Source organism: Phyllopteryx taeniolatus, chromosome 9 (assembly GCF_024500385.1).
Source record: "Phyllopteryx taeniolatus isolate TA_2022b chromosome 9, UOR_Ptae_1.2, whole genome shotgun sequence".
In the NCBI taxonomy this organism is placed as follows: domain Eukaryota; kingdom Metazoa; phylum Chordata; class Actinopteri; order Syngnathiformes; family Syngnathidae; genus Phyllopteryx; species Phyllopteryx taeniolatus.
In genome coordinates this window covers 31,602,106-31,621,648 of record NC_084510.1, presented here as the reverse complement: position 1 = coordinate 31,621,648, position 19,543 = coordinate 31,602,106, and the positions used below count along the sequence as shown (strand labels likewise).

The 19,543-nt window shown below is 50.4% G+C and overlaps 4 protein-coding genes across 5 annotated transcripts in view; 3 read left to right on the top strand and 1 right to left on the bottom strand.

Moving 5' to 3' along the window:
• The window catches only part of mkrn2 (makorin, ring finger protein, 2), a 4,214-nt gene extending 837 nt beyond the window's left edge, over positions 1-3,377 (bottom strand). Inside the window, exons 1-8 of the mRNA XM_061785107.1 lie at positions 3,228-3,377; positions 2,103-2,231; positions 973-1,091; positions 761-889; positions 514-689; positions 365-430; positions 142-290; positions 1-55 (exon numbers count right to left, since the gene is read on the bottom strand). The exon at positions 1-55 is cut by the window's left edge and continues 56 nt beyond it. Coding sequence (XP_061641091.1) covers positions 1-55; positions 142-290; positions 365-430; positions 514-689; positions 761-889; positions 973-1,091; positions 2,103-2,231; positions 3,228-3,253 — 849 coding nt within the window. The 5' untranslated portion in view covers positions 3,254-3,377. The remainder of the gene's footprint in view (positions 56-141; positions 291-364; positions 431-513; positions 690-760; positions 890-972; positions 1,092-2,102; positions 2,232-3,227) is intronic.
• Positions 3,378-4,034: 657 nt separating this feature from the next.
• mkrn2os.1 (MKRN2 opposite strand, tandem duplicate 1) lies at positions 4,035-7,717 on the top strand. The gene is made up of 4 exons (XM_061784968.1): positions 4,035-4,319; positions 4,429-4,475; positions 7,055-7,211; positions 7,285-7,717. Exons 1-4 carry the CDS (start codon positions 4,102-4,104, stop codon positions 7,484-7,486), a joined length of 624 nt encoding a protein of 207 aa, XP_061640952.1. The 5' UTR covers positions 4,035-4,101; the 3' UTR covers positions 7,487-7,717.
• Positions 7,718-7,871: 154 nt separating this feature from the next.
• On the top strand, positions 7,872-11,941 carry mkrn2os.2 (MKRN2 opposite strand, tandem duplicate 2). Its single transcript, XM_061784967.1, has 4 exons — positions 7,872-8,531; positions 9,184-9,233; positions 9,298-9,466; positions 11,057-11,941. Exons 1-4 carry the CDS (start codon positions 8,323-8,325, stop codon positions 11,322-11,324), a joined length of 696 nt encoding a protein of 231 aa, XP_061640951.1. The 5' UTR covers positions 7,872-8,322; the 3' UTR covers positions 11,325-11,941.
• Positions 11,942-12,428: 487 nt separating this feature from the next.
• On the top strand, positions 12,429-19,520 carry tsen2 (TSEN2 tRNA splicing endonuclease subunit). 2 transcript variants are annotated; one of them, XM_061784966.1, is made up of 11 exons: positions 12,429-12,791; positions 13,314-13,380; positions 13,448-13,487; positions 14,230-14,599; positions 14,707-14,781; positions 14,899-14,949; positions 15,896-16,023; positions 16,119-16,155; positions 16,451-16,562; positions 16,640-16,729; positions 17,404-19,520. In XM_061784966.1, exons 1-11 carry the CDS (start codon positions 12,609-12,611, stop codon positions 17,469-17,471), a joined length of 1,221 nt encoding a protein of 406 aa, XP_061640950.1. In that variant the 5' UTR covers positions 12,429-12,608; the 3' UTR covers positions 17,472-19,520. The 2 variants fall into 2 exon arrangements, with proteins under 2 accessions (XP_061640950.1, XP_061640948.1); XM_061784964.1 differs by having other exon boundaries at positions 12,434-12,791; positions 15,896-16,040.
• The last annotated feature ends 23 nt before the right edge of the window (positions 19,521-19,543 follow it).

Genomic DNA, 19,543 nt, shown 5'->3' with positions numbered 1-19,543 from the left:
CCAGTACACCGAGGGGATGACGAACTCGGAGACCACGCGACACTCGGGACACGACCTAGGGGAACGCACGTCACATGATGCGTGCACAATCTCGCACTCACACGGACACGCATACGCCACACGTCACGTGACGAGCCTCACTTGATGATCTTGTTGCTGAAGTTGCGCGTGCATCGCCACTGTCGGATGCACGCCAAGCAGAAGACGTGGCAGCACGACGACAAAATGCCAAAGCGCCGCTCCGACGGGATGGCCTTCTGAACCACCACCTCCATGCAGATGGAACACACCTCGAGAAAAATAACATCGCCGTCATCGGCGGCGGCGGCGGCAGCGGCGGCGTCGTATGTTGACTGACCGATACCTTGTCTTGGCTGAGCTGCGCCGCAAAGGCTTTCTCCATGTCCCTCTCGAAGGCCAGCATGCAAATCTGGGCACAGGCACACCGACATCATGACATTGTCAGCGCCGGCGACGCGCCGGTGACGTCGCAGCGACCGCCGGCGCCGTCACCTTTTCGTGGGCCCGCCTCTGCTCGGCGTCATGCGGGTGCAGCGCGTGCAGCCGGCACACTTCGCACCGGTCGCCGTGGAGATACGGGCAGTCGTCCCGGTAGAAGCAGCGGCCGGCGGCGGCGTACGGACACAGCTGGGAAAAGTCCTGGTAGGCTCCGCCCATCTGGGGAGGGGCTACGCGAAAACCGCCGATCGCGGCCGTCCGTTAGTCGTCGTGTCGGCCCGAAGCGGCGTCGGGGTCTCACCTTGTTCCGGCACCGACGCTTCCAGGCCCGTCCTGATGGCGTCCACGTACGAGTGAGAAGAAGCGGGCGGCGCCTCGGAAACCCCGGCGCTGACCGCCGGACCCCCGAAGGCGCTGTCGAGATGGCCCGCTGAGTCACACACGCACATGAATTTTATTTGAATCCCGTTGTGTATAAGCGTCCCCGTGTAGTCCGCGTGCGTGCAAGTTGACCTTGAGCATCTCTCACTGGCTTCCTGGCATCAGGTCTGACTGAAGCTCCGCCTCCAGGGCCCGCCTTGTTATCCGAAGCCCCGCCCCCTCCTCTGTAAGCCGGTTTGATGTGGTCGTATCTGCGCGCACGTCAATCGTCACGTTAAACGTGGACGCCGCTCATCTCGACCTTGGACTGCCGGCACGTTTGTTTCCCGAAAAGAACGAAACATTTTGACACTGCTGCCTTGAGTGACTTGACTGAGGAGTTTGTTTGAGGAGTTTCAGGACGACTGGACTGTAATCGTCGCTTCCAGTTGCTCGTGTTTCCAAACACACGTGCTAATGCACTCGTGGCCATAGCTATAGCGTCGCTCATTATTTTATATCTAGAAAGCTCTGCATCCAGTCACAAACTGGTTTACGTACTTCCTTGTCATGTTGCTCTGATTGGTTCTCTTCTCAACTTCTCCGGCCTCTTCAAAAAAAATTGCTGTGATCGATCTCGTCTCTGCCAGCCATTTACTTCTCCTTTTTGCTCCGTGACAAAAACATCAATACACTTCTCATCGTCTTAGTCCACGGAAATACATTTCTATGTAGTCAACGTCTAATCTTCTTTAGGGGGGGGGGGGAATAAAAAACAAAAAAAGGTCATTGACCACAACGAAACAAAATGAACCTTGTTTGCAGGTTATGAGAGCAAATGTTACAACCGATACAGATTTTTTCAAGCCGATGCCGAGTCCGATATTTGGCATACTCGGCCGATTAGATCAGCCAGCCGATTAATCGGTCGGGCCCTAGTTTATATACAGTACAAGTCAGTTGAGTCAAGTTTTTCCTCATGCAAAACATAAAAAAAACGAATTTATGCTATTTTGGGGGAGGCTGTAACGAATTGATTACAATTCCATTCATTTAAATGGGGAATGATGATTTGACATTTGAACGTTTTGAGATACTAGTGTGGTCATGGAACACATTAGACTCTTATCCCAAGGCACCAGTGTGTTTCTATTCATTCTGCAGAAGTTGATGCAAGTTCCCGGAATTGTGTTTAGATTGTTTTGCTTTTTGTCTAAGCAAAGATGAAACAAATCCAATAAATAAATCTCGCCCGCCGATGTTTGCGTTTGTGAGGAGGTGACCTGCAACGTTCTCCGTAGGCGCAGACTCCTCTCTGGTAGAACTTGCAGATGGTGGAAGGCTTGCTGCTGGACGGGTCGTGAGAGAACATGCAGCGGCTGCCCTCCCGGCACACGCCGTGCAGGAAGTACCTTTGACACAAACACCACACCAAATATTACAGTCCTCGTTCTCTACGCACGTGTGACCGTCCTTCGACACAACCAAAACACAAACGTGGTGAAACTGTATTCATTTATTCCTAATAATCTTTCGGTTTATCTTGGCTGCGCCGCTTCCATCCAGTAATGTGGATACAGATTTTTTTCATCCAATTAGGTTTCAGCTTCCATGTGTTGCCACGTCAATCTAATTCTGCCCACGACCTTCACGATCAGGAGTGAAAATGACACTGTTTCTTGAACCAATCACATTTCCAATTTATCAGCCCTCACCTCAATGAAATCACCATTTTTCCATCCTCTGACTGGTTACTCAGAGCAAAACTCTCATAACAAAGTTCATCTGTAGCGATCTGCACACACGAATACATTTAATAATCTGCATCTCTGGTGAGAAGGTTGTATTTCATTGGAAATATTTGACGTTTCTTTTTTTGTTATTAGATATCAGATACTAGAAATCAAGTTACTCATCAGTTATTCTGGGATTGAGAAAAATTGTTGAACTGAATATGTACTTTGGCTTACTCGAGTAATTATTTCAAGGACTTGAGTCGTATTATTCTAAAGTAACAGCACTCTTCGCAATTTTTGTCTATTCGCTGTTTGCAAGTACGTGACGCTGGCGCATCTTTGTGACGTCACGTGGTGATTTGAAATTGGAATAATTATTTGTGCGGATTATTATTCTATCATTTTTACACGATAATATTTACAAAGCGGCGAGCTAGGAGGCGGATTGATTGACAGCAAGACGAAGCCACAGATGGGTCAAGAAGGTTACCGCTAAAAACATTAGCATGAGGCTAACACGTACGGCTAACACAAACGATCTCTTGCACCTAGGCACCCAGGCAGGCAGGCAAGCAAGCAAGCAAGCAAGCAGGCAGAAAGACAGACAGACAGACAGAAGTGCGGCACGCAGACAGACAGAGACGGTGTCGGGCAACAGACAGACAGACTTACCGGCAGGTGACCTGTTTGGTGCTCATCTTCCTCGCGGAGCCTCCAAATGTTTGCTGAAGCTAGCTCCGTTACGCTAGCTAGCTAGCTGCCCGTGTTTGACTGACAGTGGCGTTCCGTACAAACGCGTCCGGGCAGCAACAACCGACCTTCCGCCTGGTCAAAAAGTATTATCTACTTAAGAGCAGTCAAACAAACCAGTTGTAAACTATATTTACTATATATACACACTGGCCTATATTTTAGGGGTGGGAAAACTTTTGTGCCCAAGAGAAACATTTGAATATGTGCAAATATGTAAAATAGTTAAATTAAAATAAGATATATTTCTAATATTTTAATTGTTTTATTTTTTATTCCTAAAGTGCTCTATAAATTCAATTTAATTGCGTAACCAATTATTGAATGAATTATCTTTTCAAAATGTTAAATGTGTCAAAAATATTAAATATATACAATATTTTCTTTTAAATGATTCTATTCTATTTCTAAATTTTATACATTTTTTTGTAATTTTTTTTATATGAAAATGATTGAATAAATGGAATAAAATGCATTAGCATTTTTACTGTTTAATTTATCATACATTTAATTATAAATAATTAATTATTATTATTTGAAGATGTACATCGGTTGTGCGTGATTAATTATTTGGTTACTAAAATGAATTTAAAAGACGCGAAGTGTAAATATAAAATTGTTTCTTTTTCACAGTTTTTGTTGTTGTTGTTTGTTTGTTTTGTTTTTGGGGTTTTTTTCTACGTCGCACAGTTTCCGGTGGGATTTCGAGCACACGCTGCGTCACAACGCTTTGGCCCCGCCCCAGCCGGTCACCTGCTCCACTTCCGGTCCAGCCGTGTGTCCGGAGTTCGCGTTCATGGAGCTCGGAGACCTGCTGCGCTTCTCCCACTGCGGGCGGACCGCGTTGACGGCGGCCGACGCGGCTCCGGCGGGCCGGCGGTGCCCCGAGTGCGGCCGGGCGCCGAGCTTCTCCCTGGCGGAGGCTCCGGTGCGCCTCCGCTCGCCCATCGCGGACGGGCACCGCACCAGCTGCTGCTTCCTGGTCACGTCGCGGGACGGCGCCGACGGCCTCAGGTCAAAACCACAACAACAAAAAACAACAACATTTTACTGCATAGAACTGCTGTCATAGTAACCACACGTACATTCAAGTGTATTTGTGTGTGTGTGTGTGTGTGTGCAGTGAAGAAAAAGATTGTGAGCTTCATGTTGGCATCTCCAATTCTGAAGGTAACAATCACGCTTGTTTAGTGTTCATTAAAGCATGATTCATGTTGATATGTCCGAATGAGGGATGGCCAAGGCTGCCGATACCAGCCACCGATGCTTATCATCTTCATCTTCCGTGCCGCTTATCCTCACTCAGGTCGCGGGCTCAGCTGACTCTGGGCGAGAGGCGGGTACACGCTGGACTGGTCGCCAGCCAATCGCAGGGCACATCCCGTCAAAACGTAAGCAGGGATCGGACGGAAACTATCCATCCATCCATTTTCTGAGCCGCTTCTCCTCACGCGGGTCGCGGGCGTGCCGGAGCCCATCCCAGCCATCATCGGGCAGGAGGCGGGGCACACCCTGAACTGGTCGCCGGCCAATCGCAGGGCACATACAAACAAACAACCATTGGCACTACCATTCGCACCTACGGGCAATTTAGAGTCTTCAATCAACCTCGCATGCATGTCTTTGGGTTGTGGGAGGAAACCGGAGTTGCCGGCGAAAAGGCACGCAGGCACGGGGAGAACATGCAAACTCCACACAGGCGGGGCCGGGGATCGAACCCCGGTCCTCAGAACTGTGAGGCAGCCGGTCGGCCGCCGTTCCGCCCGCCGATACTTAAAAGGTCAGAGGACAAAGATTTTTAAGTCTTCGTCTCTGTCGTCTGCACTTTTGCCTATATGACGAGCCAACAGACACGCGGCAAAGACTGTGCGCGGCGTGTTATAACGCAACTCGAGCGAGGGGCACACAATGTATAGCAATGCTGCATCCTATGGAAACGCGTGTGCTGTGTCACTGAATCCTATGTGAATATATGCTGACAAATATTGGCACCCCTGGGGCGGCACGAGTGTATAAAAAGACATGGCGTCACATCGAGCCAGCGACCGCTCTCTTTTTCTGTTGCACAGCCGCCACTCGGCCGCTCGTCGTCGTCACCGTCAGGTTCCGACCTCCCGATCGGCTCAAACGTGCGCGCTTTGACGATGCCGGGTTCAGTTAGGCGCTCCCGTATGTCGAAATCCTCCTCCTCCACATTTTCCAACATGTTGCGTAGCGTGCTGCGTTTGTCAATTGCGACGTCGCTTCCGGTAGCCCTTGCGGCGGATCGAGTCTTGAGCTTCGGGTATGTTCGGGGAGGACTCAATATGCGTCATAAAAACCTCATTTTAGCTAAACTATGACGTGCATGTGTTACATAACATATGAACAATGAAAATACAAATTTTAACTGACCCCATAACATCTTTGTCATCTGACCTTGAAGGCAAAAAATAAATCAATCTGACATGGAGTAAGTCCTCCTCGCCAATAGTCGGCACCACCCTGCAGCAGTTTGACATGTTGGCCAATCATCATGTGCGTCACAAAGAATTGGTTCATCAGAGGCGGGAAGTAACAAAGCACTTGTACTTCATTGTAATGTACTTAAGTAGATTTTTCAGGTCTCTGTACTTGAGTATTTTTCTGGGGACTTTTTACTTTTTACTTTTTAAATACAAATATCTGTACTTTTTACTCCTTACATTTGAAAAATGAGCTCGTTACTTTCAAAGTCTTCTAAAGTGAGCTACGACGCGACTTAAAACGCAGAATGTTGATTATAGACCTATGGCGACGCTAAGCTAGTGGGGGCAAAGTATCGGCGCACTTCATGTTTGCGGAGGGACGACACGGTCGGAAACCAAAATAACGAGGATGCCTGCACGTTGCGCTGCGTACGGTTGCACGCACGTCGAACAATCACAACGAGGGAACTCCAAACAGGGACTAACCTTCCAGCGGTAAGAATATTTTTTGGCAACTTTTTTCAAAGTGTCTGCAAGGAATGAACCGCGATAGTTTTGTAGAACGCTAGCTTGTTGAAGTTTGGCTCACAAGCAGTAAATTGTTTGTACACATGTATTTTCCCAGGCACGGTGGGCGACTGGTTAGCGCGTTTGCCTCACAGTTCTGAGGACCGGGGTTCGATCCCCGGCCCCGCCTGTGTGGAGTTTGCATGTTCTCCCCGCGCCTGCGTGCCTTTTCTCCGGGCGCTCCGGTTTCCTCCCACATCCCAAAGACATGCGTGGTAGGTTCATTGACAACTCTAAATTGCCCGTAGGTGTGAATGTGAGTGCAAATGGTTGTTTGTTTAAATGTGCCCTGCGATTGGCTGGCGACCGGTTCAGGGTGTACCCCGCCTCCTGCCGGTTGATAGCTGGGATAGGCTCCAGCACGCCCGCAACCCAAGTGAGGAGAAGCGGCTCAGACAACGGATGGATGGATGGATGGATGGATGTATTTATTTGCCCACTGCCAGAACAAAACCCTTTAAAAAAAGACTGAAAATAGCCCTAATTTGCTCATTTTCGACTAGTTTCAGCTTGTTCACGCACATGATGATTCACCAATGTGTTAATTGTATAGTGCCAACTACTGGCAAGGAGGACTTATTTGACGTCAGATTTTTTGCTGTACGTATCAGTCGCTGGTATCGGCAGACTTCACGAGTACGCTAACCTTTGAAATAATCGGCCGGTACCGGTACCTCGTGTCGGTACTCGCCCTTCCCTACTTCTAATGTCAGATTCCAAATGTTCTCGTCACAGGCGTGGTGTTGAGTTATACGGAGTCGGGCGTTCAGCGCCAGCAGCACGGCTGGCAACAGAGCATCGTCATCCCGCTGGTCGCCCCCGGCGACCGCATCCCACACTGGGACGAGCAGCTGGACCGCTTCGCCGCTACGGACGCGTGGACGCCACACAGGTTCTGCTCGGAAACGGCCGCCGCGCTCTCGCCCCTTCGACCTGCTCACGCGTCCGTCCGTCCGTCCGTGCAGGTTCGAGGAGCAGAGGGAGTTTGGCTCCTGTTGCTACGGTTTCGCTCTGGGGTTCATCAACCAGATGCTGATGTCACAGGGCAAGCAGCCAATCAGCAGGGAGCGTTTCACCTCCGACCTGGTGCTCCCCAGGGTGCGGGCCGCCTCCGAGTATTTGGCGCTCTTCCGGCACGTCCGTCGCCACGGATACTGGACCGCTTGATTCCGCCGCGACGCTCGCGTCTCCTGGGCTCCCTGAACTCGGCAAGCCGCGAGGGTGTTTCCATGGCGACGCAAAACACACCTGAGTGGAAATTTGACATTTGACACGAGATGGGAAACGCACCTGAATTGGCATCACACACACACACACACACACACACTGATTCCTAAAATGACTGCTGTCCTTTGAAGATGTACATCGGTTGTGCGTGATTAAAAAGGGCTCAGCTGACATCATTTACCCCGCTTCTCCTCAAAGAAAATGACATCATATGACCAAATTTGATCGTGTGCAACTAATGTACATGTTCAAATTCAAAGGCCTTATTTTTTCAGTGTAAAATGGTAAATCACGATCGTAAGTGAGATCATCCCCCGTGTACGCAGTCACAGCGTGGCCACAACATTAGGGACCCCTGCGTCATCCAATCCCAGCAGGGCGAGCTGTCGCCGGTCGCGCAACACACACACACACACACAAAGTAGTATATCTCTGACGTGATGTCAATCCAAAGTCAGCATTTTACTGCCTTGGACTGTTTGATGTTGATTAGAGCTAATAGGAGTTGATTATTAGGATTACGCAATAATAATCCTTCGTTCCACAGAAAAATGAACCGCTGCTGTCCCTAATCTTGTGGCCAATAATATTGTCGTATATACGTGGAGAGGACAACACCGTGACCTTTCATAAAGATGATTGACATTTGAGCCGGCGAACCAACATGAAACTGAGCACCTGAAGCTCAGCTGTCGTTTCCGCGCAACCTGATAGGGCGCGCTTATCACGTGACACCCGGGCGCCGTGCGAGAAGCTCGTCCGCCGCCCGCCCGGCCATGGAGGAGCCCGGCGTGATCCGCGTGCGGCACGACTGCCTGAAGGACGTCTTCTGCTTCTCGTTGCCTCAACTTTGTCCGGCTTGCGGCGAGCGTCTGGCGGGACGACGCCTGCGGGAGCCGCCGGTCAGCATTCCCAACCCGCTCTGCGACGGACACAAGACGCCGTGCTGCCTCCTCGTTGCGCCTGCGGACCGCAACGCCGACAGGTATATATGTAGAGAAAGAGAGAGGGGTACAGTGGACCACCCGGGCTCGAACGACCCCGCTTTTTTTCTGAAAAAACAAAAAACGACTAAGTAGGGTATCCCGTCAAAACAACACAAATAAGCGGCGTTTCCCACCAAAAAGTAAGCAGGGGTCGGACGGAAACCCTGAACATAATCAAATAATGATAATGCTATACACTTGGGAACAGTGGACGACTGGTTAGCGCATCTGCCTCACAGGTCCGGGAGCCGGGATTCAAATCCCATGCATGCATGCGAGCTTGACTGAAGACTCTAAATTGCCCTTCGGTGGGAATGTGAGTGCGACTGGTTGGTTGGTTGTTTGTATGTGCCCTGCGATTGGCTGGCGACCAGTTCGGGGTGTACCCCGCCTCTCGCCCGAAGATTGCTGGGATACACACACAGTCCCCCCAGCCCAAAAAACCTGCAAAAGTTGACCCGTACACACCCTTGACACAGAGCACAACGAAATACGCGAGTCCACACAAACATACGTACACGTGTACGTCGCACAGGTACACAACAACACAAAAACGGGCGCATGCGCGCGCGCACACACACACACACACACACAGACCGTTGGATTTTGCTGCTGTCCTGTGGCGGCGCTAACGAGGTGGATGTCCTGCAGAGACTTTGACGGGACATCGGAACTTCACACGGGGATCTCCAACACTTCAGGTGGGCTCGCACTCAATGTCCAGCTGACAACGGAGTGGCTGAAGGTGGGCGTGTGCGCGTGCAGGCGTGGTGTACAACTACACGGAGAGGGGCGTGGTCCGAGACCAGAGCGGCTGGCGCGGCTGCGTGAGCGTCCCCCTGGTGAGACCCGACAGCTTCCACCTCCTTGCCCAGTGGGACCGGTACCTGGAGCAGTTCTCACGCGGACCCCTGTGGGACCCCACCTGGCACAGGTACACGCACGCGTCCGGAGAAGATCTGGCAGCCTTCAGTTCTTATCGGGTCTTTCGCCCAGAGAAGGTACTCGTGCGCAGAGAATGGGTTAGGCTCAAGAGAAGGTTCTTGTCCCGTGATAAAGTTCTCATCATCAAAACGGTTAATCGTAGCGTTGTCACGTTTGGGGTTTGGTCGAGGAAGGCGAGGAAGGCGAGGCAAAAACACGGAGGACCCAAGCGCAGGGAAGCAGGGAGGCGACGCAGTAGCGCAGGAGTATAGCAAAAATGATATTTCATTCCAAACAACTCAGGAAAACAAGGATCATGACAAAGTCCAAATGCTAAACGAACAGTCCAAAATCTAAACACAAAGTCACAAAGAAACACTTGAGTAAACCCGAAACAAGACACAAGACACAACTGATGGAATAACTGAGCGACAACTGGCGCCTATGACATGGCGCAGACAGAGACAACGACATACTGCAAAGACGTGTGACAACGACGACGAACCGACACGAAGTGAAAGAAACCAGGGAAGTAAATACAAACAGATTGACGAGACAACGGGGAACACCTGGACAAGACGCGAGTGGCTGGAGAGAGCCGATTGGTCGACACAAGGTAGACGAGAACAGGTGGACGCGACAGCCAAATGAGCGCACGACAAACATGGAACAAAACGAAACACAACCCGAACCGAGACACAGACCGGATCCCAGATGTTCCCCAAACAACAACCAACCCAGGCTGCGCGCAAGGGGGCCTGGAGGAGGCTTCAGAGTCCACCCCTCAGGTCAGTCTGGTGGCCATCCAGGCCACCCGAGGTGAGGTGCTTGGCTGAGCGGTTCAGGAGGTCGTCCAGGACGCCAAGCACCAGGCTCCGTACGGGGCCATTCGGGCGGACGGCCGATGGCGATGCAGGGGCCGGGAGACGGCCGCTGGACGAGCGCCGCCGGGGCCGGGACGGGTGGCGGAACAGGAGCCTGGCACGGCTGCCGAGGAGCCGGAACGGGGCCTGCGGTCGCTTGCTCGGCCTGGCGTCATTGAGGTTTGGGAGTAAAGGGTACGGGAGGGGCAGAGTGCACAGGGACTCGGGTATGTGGACTAGGAAAAATGGCTGGTACTGAACACGGTGGCTTGAATAGATCCGTGGAACGACGTGTGGGAACGGGTGAAAAATTAAGTGACTTGTTGGGAACGGGGGGAAAAAAACGAGGGGGCAAAATTGGCCACCTGCCGTTGGGTCGAATGTGATCTTGCTGTTAGATTGCTCAAATGTGAAACAAAAAGTGGTCTAAAACATAAGAATAACAAATACATGATTCATCGCACTGTTTTTTGGCCCCACTTTGATGTTGCTCCATCATACATAACCAGCCAAAACGCTTTCTATTTTCGGGTTAGCGTTACTCACATCCAACCATCCATCTTCTGAGCCGCTTCTCCTCACGCGGGTCGCGGGCGTGCTGGAGCCTATCCCACCGAAAGGTTTTTAGTCCCAAGAGAAGGATCAAGACCCAAGTGAAGCTTTTAGTACTGAGGGAAGGTTTGATTTTCAAACTTGCCTTTGCCTTTTTCCCCACGTGGCATCGAGCTAAACGTCAGCTTTGCCGAGGACTCTCACAACTGCCTGACGTTCTGCGTGGAGTTCATCAACGGCGTGCTGGCCGCCGAGGGCCCGGGCCGAGGTCCCGTGAGCAGGGAGGCCTTCGCGCGCACTCGGATCCTGCCCGCCGTGAGCCGAGCGTGCCGGTTCGCGGCGCTGTGCCGACACCTTCGACGGCGACAATTCTACGTGGCGGACAGGCGGCCCGCGCGCACGACGTCGTCGTCGCGGATTCGCACCCTTCGCGATGAGGAGCGGGACTCTTGAACGCGCTCCTTCGTGTACTCCAAATACTGGACCCGTGTTGCTGCGTGTACTAGCGTGTACTTGTGTGTCGTCGTGTGTGTGCGGACAGTCTACCCGTCCGCCACGTGTGCAAATAAATCTTTGCTCGTGTGAGTTCGTCCGTTCATTTTCAATCGAGGGCACATGTCGACTAATAATGGACTCGTGGTCACCGGCGGGGCCGATTCTTTATTTGATTGTATTTATTGAGAAGGGGCAATGCACATTCATGAGCACCAGTACCATACTTGTGTAAAGGGGCCAAAGCAAAGCCAATTGATTTCTATAGCGCATTTCATACACACGATTAAAAACATTTCAAAACAAAGGGAGAAAAAAAACAAAAAAACAGCTTATATACATTTAAAAATAAAGAGAAAAAATAAAAATACAATGAAAACAGCGTACCGTGCAAGACATATGATTTAAAAGTGGAAATGCTCTAGAAAGCGTGGGAAAAAAGAAGTTTTTAACCTGGACTTAATAACATGCACACTTGGGGCTGACGTCACTTCTGTTGGCAACTTATTCCATTTGCGTGCAGCATAATAGCTAAATGTGCCAAAGTTAGCATACAGCTAATTTACATTCGTTGTCCCTTGGCAGGTGACTTCAAACGTCGACGAGACTTATCAACAAGTACATGAAGTCATTGTCGGATGAGAATTTTAGCTCCCAGCCAGGCAAGCTCCATTGAACTGTTTTGTACATTTTAACGCAAGAAAAGCATGAAAAACATGTTTTTTTTTTCCTGTAACCTGACTAAAGTTTTGAGTCCCAGCAAAAGAGGATTGGAGTGGCTTGTCACGCGTACTGGTTGAAGACAGAAAGTGAGATCAAGACGAAAGCCAGGACATTTTGCTGTGTGCAGGTGACGCGCACCAAGCCGGTCGGGCCGAGGTGGGAGGGATTGGCTTTTTGAAGCTGTTGGAAATACGATAAGTACTATGCTAATACACCTTTCGAGCTTGTTTAAAAAGGGCACACGGTAAAAAAAAAAAAAAAAAAAAAACATTTAAAAAAAATCAACCATTTATTCAATTGAGGGGTGCCCAAAATGGGCTCGAAACGCGACGCCCCCTGAACTCAAATTTCCCGCCGACCTGTTCGTGTTCATTTCCAGCCGGACACATATTTTGGTTACACCGGTTTGTCCGCGCTAATCAGCAGCCGGCATGCTAGCAGCAGAATGCTAAGAGGCTAACCCGGGAGCACAACTCGGGACGTCTGCTCGCTCCCCGGTGGTCGTCCGCGGAAGCCGGCGGCATGGAGGCCGACTTTCGGCCTCCCCGGCGCCGCTGCCGGGTGTACGAAGAGTACGCGGGGCCGCTCCCCGCGAGCCGAAGTTCGCCGCAGAGGAGACCGACGACGAGCTGCTTCCGGGCGGACCTCGTCAACCGACACGTGCTGGTCACGGAGCCCGAGCACGTCAGCGAGATTCACAAGCGGGTGACCACATGGCGACTTTGATGTGATCTTGTCTTTCATCGTGACCCACCGCAACAATTTGAGTTGAACAAGAACACACTTGAGAGCTTCACATTTATCATTATTTTGTATGATTATACATGAAGTATACCTCATATGTATAGCTTATTGCGTAACTCGTACAACTTTTGAGGCGAATGATGTTTGTAACCTGCAGCATGACTAATGTCATTTTTAAGATTTACACGCAGGTGGAATCATTAACACGTACACTAAGCGGCTCTTTAGCAACCACAGTATGACGTTTTTAAGTTTGAACTTCTATATTATTATTATTATTATTATTATGATGTAAAATTAGATTGTTGTTCTTGTTGTGTCTTCCCACCCGTCCAATCATCCAAGCAAATCTTGAGTGACGTGACTTTTTCTGAAAACAAGTGAAGCCCGTCTCGATGTTGTGAATTGTGTCGGCACAATAACATCCGAAGACGTCTGCTCGCTAATGTCAAGCGGACCTTTGAACCCTTTGTGGGCTTTCAGGGATATTTCGGGAAAGGCGTCCTGTCCAGAGCCCGACCGGAGCGCGGCCTCGCCGACCGATGGCAGCGTGAGTTGACCTTTGAGGTCGCGTTGCCGCTCCGCGCCGGACTCATGTCTGTCGTTTGTGTTTCCAGAACACGAAGGCTTCCTACTTCCTGTCATCACACAGGCCAGGTGGGTGACGTCGCTTCCCGTAGTCCCGGTCTCGGTCGCCCTCGTACGCCGACGACCGTTAAACGGAACGACCCAGAAATGCTGTGGGAATTCGGAAACATTTTGAAAGTTTGACCCGTCCCGTGACCAAATTCAATTGAATCCGATCGAATATTTCTCCGTCGTCGCCAGCTGACGTGCACCGCTTACACGAACAACAAGGCTGCCAACAGAGAGGTTCTACTTTAGACCAGACAACATGAGCGGAATCGTTTTCAATATGACGATTTGAACAACCCCAAATGTTTAGCTTGTTTAAAGCTAGCCGCTACCCTGAGCCAGCAACAGCAAACTCGACACTCTCGTTTGCGGACTCCCACGTCACTCAACGGGCCAGGCCCCGCCTCCTAAAGCCACGGATGCTGCAGTGTAGAACGTGATGATGGCGACTCAAAGTGGACAAAAATAGGGCCTGCACCTCGTTGTCTATTGGTATTAGCCAACATACGTTTTTGTGCGATCACTCAAATAATTGTTGGGATGATCGGTAGGATACTCAATTCTCCAAATGTGATTATTCTTGAGTAGACTTGGGTGTTCCGATGAAAGCAATCGTTGCCATTCGCTATTTCAGGTACAAGAGCACTCCAAAACCAGTCCTACCATTTCCAATCGGAATTTTGCATCACAATAGAAGATAAGCTCTTTTATCTGAAAGTCTGCTGTGAGATGACTGGAGGTCTTTCCTCGTTTCGTCCCGCAGGTACGAGGAGCTGCTCGGGCGGGCGGAGTCGGCGCTCCTGGCTCAGGGGTTGGCTCAAGAGGCCGTCAATCAAAGGCTGCTCCGACTGCGTCAGCCGGTCCACCCGGACGAGCTGAGGCGCGAAGCCGAGGACGAGGACGTTGACGAGGCGGAGGGCGGCGACGGGGACGCTCGAGCGCACCCCTGCGCTAACTTCAGTCTTGACCCCGAGCCCGAACTGAGTCCGAGTCCAGTTTGTGAGCTCAGTTCCGGCCCGAGCCCCGACGCCGCCCCTGACCGAGGATCTGCCTCGGATTCTGACGCCGACCCGGATGACGGTTCTTTAGTTCCGGGTCCCGGTTTCGTCTTAGTGGCCTCCGACGCCGACCGCGTGAGTCTCGAGTTACGCCTGAAAGATTTTCTTCTTTTCGGGTCAATTTGGCGTTCGGCAAACGATTGTAGCGTTGAAATGGAGTTTTTGCGTGCGTGTGGTTTCAGGTCGCCGTGGAGGTGCGGCAGCTCAGACGGAATCCTTTACGGCTGAGCGAATATCTACAACTGGGCCTGGAGGAGGTCCGGTCGTAAAACCTTTTCATTGATTTGATCAGTCGCGCGGACCGATCGATTCGGCTCGATTGGTCTGAAGGCTCCGCTGGCCGTCATGCCGTCCGTGTGCGTGTGTGCCCGCAGGCCTTCTTCCTGGTCTACAGCCTGGGCTGCCTGTCCGTCCACCTGGAGCAGGTAATTGTCTGTCTGTCTTTCCCAGTGCTGGGAAGTAACCAAGTACAAATACTTCACTTCTACCGTACCGTTCGAGGAACAAAATTTCACCAACTGCTTGACATTTTGGGCGAACGTCAACTGAACTTAGTTCATTTCCGTGATCGCGTCTGCGAACCAAAGTCGATTTTCATTGAAGAGCGCGCGGTTTTGTGAGGGACAAACCCGTCTGAACACGAATTACGAGCCTTCATATGTCGGCGGATCAACGGCGTATTTGGCAACCGATTCAGTGGCGGGCGCGTCGCAGCTGCGTGAGAATCTGCGGAAGAGTCGGGAGAGGGAAGTCTGGGTTTCCCTGCTTGAGCTGCTGCCCCCGTGACCTAACCGCGGATAAGCGGAAGAAAATGGATGGATGGATGGATGAAGGTGATGTTGACGTGAACGGGAGCGGAGGACGAGCCTCACCTCTCTCCTAACTTGCACCCGCGTCCCCTTTCACGTCACGTTCTCGATTAGCGGGCCAGCAATCTTGGCAAATTGCGCTTCACAATGATAGGAAGACCACGTCGAAGCATCTGATCCGTTTTCCATATTTAAATGGGGAATAACCGCCATCCAATCAGAGCAAAGCTTATTTACATATCCAATGTTCATGAGAAATTGCGCCAGGCGGAATAGACCAAAACTCAAATAGCTTGAAAAGGACATTCTGGGCATTTCCAACTCAAATGAAGTTGGAAACGTGATAAAAGTCGATCAAAGATGATCAAAATAAAAACAATTGAAAAGAATGTATGCGCACTATGAAAGTTACAAAAGAGGGAAACTCGTTTGTTTTTGGTCGTGCCGAGTCGGCGATTACTTTTATCCGTTATTTTTCGGCTCGTACTTACTGTAAGTCCAAAATGTGAGTACTTGTCATCGTTCCCATGTGGTGAGCGTGTCCTCGTCTGTGATTGGCCAGGAGCCCCTGTCGATCGCGCAGCTTTGGCGGCGGTTCGTCTCGCTGCGCCCCGACTTCGTCAGCGCTTACGCGGCGTACCACCACTTCCGCAGCCGGGGGTGGGTCCCCAAAGGAGGAAGCGGCGCCAAGTACGGCGTGGACATGCGTGAGAAAAGCGCCGGCCGCCTCGCGGGACCGCCGGTGCTGCGCTAAACGGGATGACTGCTCTTTGTTTTTTTTGCAGTGCTGTACAGGAAAGGTCCTCCTTTCTACCACGCCAGGTACGCAACGTCCGACAAACGGCAAACAAAGATGGCGCCGGAGCGCACAGATCGCATCAATAGTCTCAATGGCTCTTGTTACATATTCAGTCATATTTTTGAAACGGCAGGTTATTGAAAATGATTGAAGAAGATTTGAAAAATCAGGTTATTTTGGAGAATATAGTCCCCCCCCTCCCCCACAGAATGAAGGAATCTGACTTTATTAATCTTAATCTCCCCGGACCCAAAAAGTTTGAGAACCTCTGAAGTCAAAATTTGGCATTTGGTCGGCATGTGAAAATGTGTCTTTCAGTTATTCCGTGGTGGTGGAAAAGGCGGACGAGCGTTTTGCCGGCTCTACGCTGCGTCCGTTTTCCTGGCGTTCTCTGGCAACTTTGAGCAGAATCACCGCCAACGTCTCCAAGGTGACGACGACCGCCGCTTTTGTCCCGTGTCAAGAAAACGAACCAAAAGCAAAAAGTGTCGGTTGCTGCGCCCGCAGGAGCTGCTGCTGTGTTACGTCATCCGTCCGGCCGACCTGTCGGAGGCCGAGCTGGACTCGCCCGCGTGTCTGAGCAAGCTGAAAGTTCAGGTAACGCCGTCGGCGCTCGTGTTCACCGCGCTGACGTCGCGCTACAAAATACGGCCGGGCCTCGCCTATTTGCCGATGACCACCAAACGGACTCCCTCACTTGCCAATATTTCTGCAACTAAAACTCGAGAAGGCGTCCAATGTGAACGTTACCTTTCTTCTTCTATATCGCGGGATTTTGTGGTGATTATTTTTCTCGATGTCATTCACATAGCAAAAAACCCGCGAGCCAGGAAGGAAGCGTGCGTAGAAGACGTTTGGGAGCAGTTCACACTTAAAACGATAAAATACAATTTGTCTACTGCAAAGCGCAACGAGCTTAAGTTGGACGACCGCACGTGAAGTTAACGTCGTCAGCTCATTGAATGTAGCCCACCACCGCTTGTTTGAACCAATTGTAATCCCTCCGCAGGTGGTTAGGATAGAGGGAAATATTGGCATTATGCATAAAATTGACAATGTGTTGTCAATACAATCCAAATTATGCGGTGACTATTTTGTGGATTTTACGTTCCGGAAACTTCTGCAATCAACAAGGGACTGCGCTACATCATTTGAAACTTCTCATGAACCGAGTTACCCGTAAATGTACAGTCGGTACATGCCACAAGCTCATTTGCTCTTGACTGAAGTGGGCCGCGTGCGTGTGTGTGTGTGTGTGTGTGCGCGCGCAGGTGGTCCTGGTCAGCAGGTGGGTTTCCTCCAGAGAACGTGCCGAGCAAGAAGACATCTGATTGGCTGACAGCGGAGGGGACGTGTCCGCAGAGGAGTGGAACGTGTGGACGTGACGTTAGGATGATGATGATAAACATTTCAATCCAAAAAATAAAAATAGTAATCTCAATAAAACCAATATATATCATCATAGATGTCAACAGGCTCCATTGCGAGAAGCCTTTTTGCAAAGAGAGGTTTTTAACGAGGTGGCTGGGGGCGGAGTTCCAAGTCTGAAGGTTTGGGGGGCACCCGATCGTGCCGACAGCAACTTTTTGGTTTGATTTTCTCCACTAAATAAAAGTTTCTTGATAAATATCCAAGCGATCGTGTGAAACTTGAGCAATGCGGACTCAAATATGGAGGTTGAACCTCCTCCTCCAAACAAGCGCAAGAAGTCATTTTCTTCCTCTTTCTCAATACATGAACGCAGTTTGAACACAAGCGCTGAAAACGTGCAAAGACCGAGTGCTGAATTGTTGAGGTAAAGCCTTGACTTTTTATTCCCTCCCACTTCTCAGGGACAGTTAAGGTGGCGTAATGCCCTCGCACGTGGGCAAAATATATATGTGGTTATTTAAATTGAAATAGTAATTGACTTGAAATGAATTTAAATATTAACCATTTCCTTTTTCGTGGTCAAAAATAAATGTGCAGAAATGTAACAAGTCAAAATCAGTAGGAACAAGGTGGATGTCACTCAATGGGAATATCGTTGTTCTCCAGATGTGATTTATTAGTGGGAATGTGCAAACGGGACATCGCCTGGAGCCTCACACAGTTCACCGCCAAATTGCACAGGAAGACATCTCATCTCTAGCCATAGACCGACATCAGGGCTGGTAGCCATCATTAGTCTTCAAGGAGGCCGACATTGGCGCCAAAATGTTGACTACAAACTCCAACGCTTGATTTCCTTTCAATGCCTCGAAGCCCATCTCATCACCTGTCATCGTTCGGACGGCGATTGGCTCAAACTGGCAGGCCGAGGACCAACGCGGTCTGTCTGCGAGAAACAACCGATCACCCAATCGCGGGGCACGATGGCTAGACACAACCAATCACACGCACTCGCACCTGTGGACAAGTTCTTCCTTGGGGTTTTTTCTTTTTCTTTTTGCTGAAGTCCACCTTGAAAAGTGAAAAAGGAGTTTTAGATTTGCTGCAACCTGTCGCAGGAAGAGTTGCGCCTTCGGGATCGGGTCTCTTCAACAAATCTTTCAAAGTCAGTTGAAGGGACAATGACCACGTGAATCTTTTTGACATTTTGCTTGGAACAAAACTTTAAAAGAATCTAAATGTGAGTGTGACACACTTGCGTGGGTGTCAAAAGACAAAAAGTGTGACTGAAAAGAGGAAATGAACGTGTTTGCCCTTTTGGCCATCTGTGGTGGCCACATTTTTGGGCCCCGTGCTGAAAGCGGGCCGCCCTGTTGACTTTCTGCGCGTGATTCGGCCTACCGCACGACCTAAACACCGAGCACGCTTATCCCACGCAGTGGCCATTTGGCGGAATCGCCACTTCCTTGTTCATAAGAACTTGGTCCAGTTCTACCACTGTAGCGTGCGGTTAGCCATCAAACTAAGCCTACAAGTGGAAAAATACATCTTCCCCGAAGTGTCGTGTTTGGTTTTATTTGGGCTCCAGTTCAGTAGCGAGGCAGCGACGAAACGGACCGGATCCGGTGCCGGCCCGCCGGAGGCTCCGTCCGGCACGACGACGTTAGGGCCGTCAGCCTCACAATTGCTGACCGTGACGTCGCGGAAGAGCAGGGGAAAAAACTATCCGGCAGGAACGTGCTTCACCGTGCTGCTGTGGCCGCTTATTATCGCTATTACCGAGTGCTAGAGGACTCTGCATCTTTTTGCACAACTGTCCCCCAAAAAACGGCATTACCAGCTAACCCGCAACCCTTTACTGCTCAGTGACTGTTTTTTTTTGTCAATGTCTTTCTGTCTCCAAAGTGTTCTGTCAATTGACTGTCTGTTGTCGTACTCGAGCGGCTCCAACTACCGGAGACAAATTCCTTGTTTGTTTTTGGACATACTTGGCAAATAAAGATGATTCTGATTCTGATTTTTTGAGGTGGTACTTTGTGT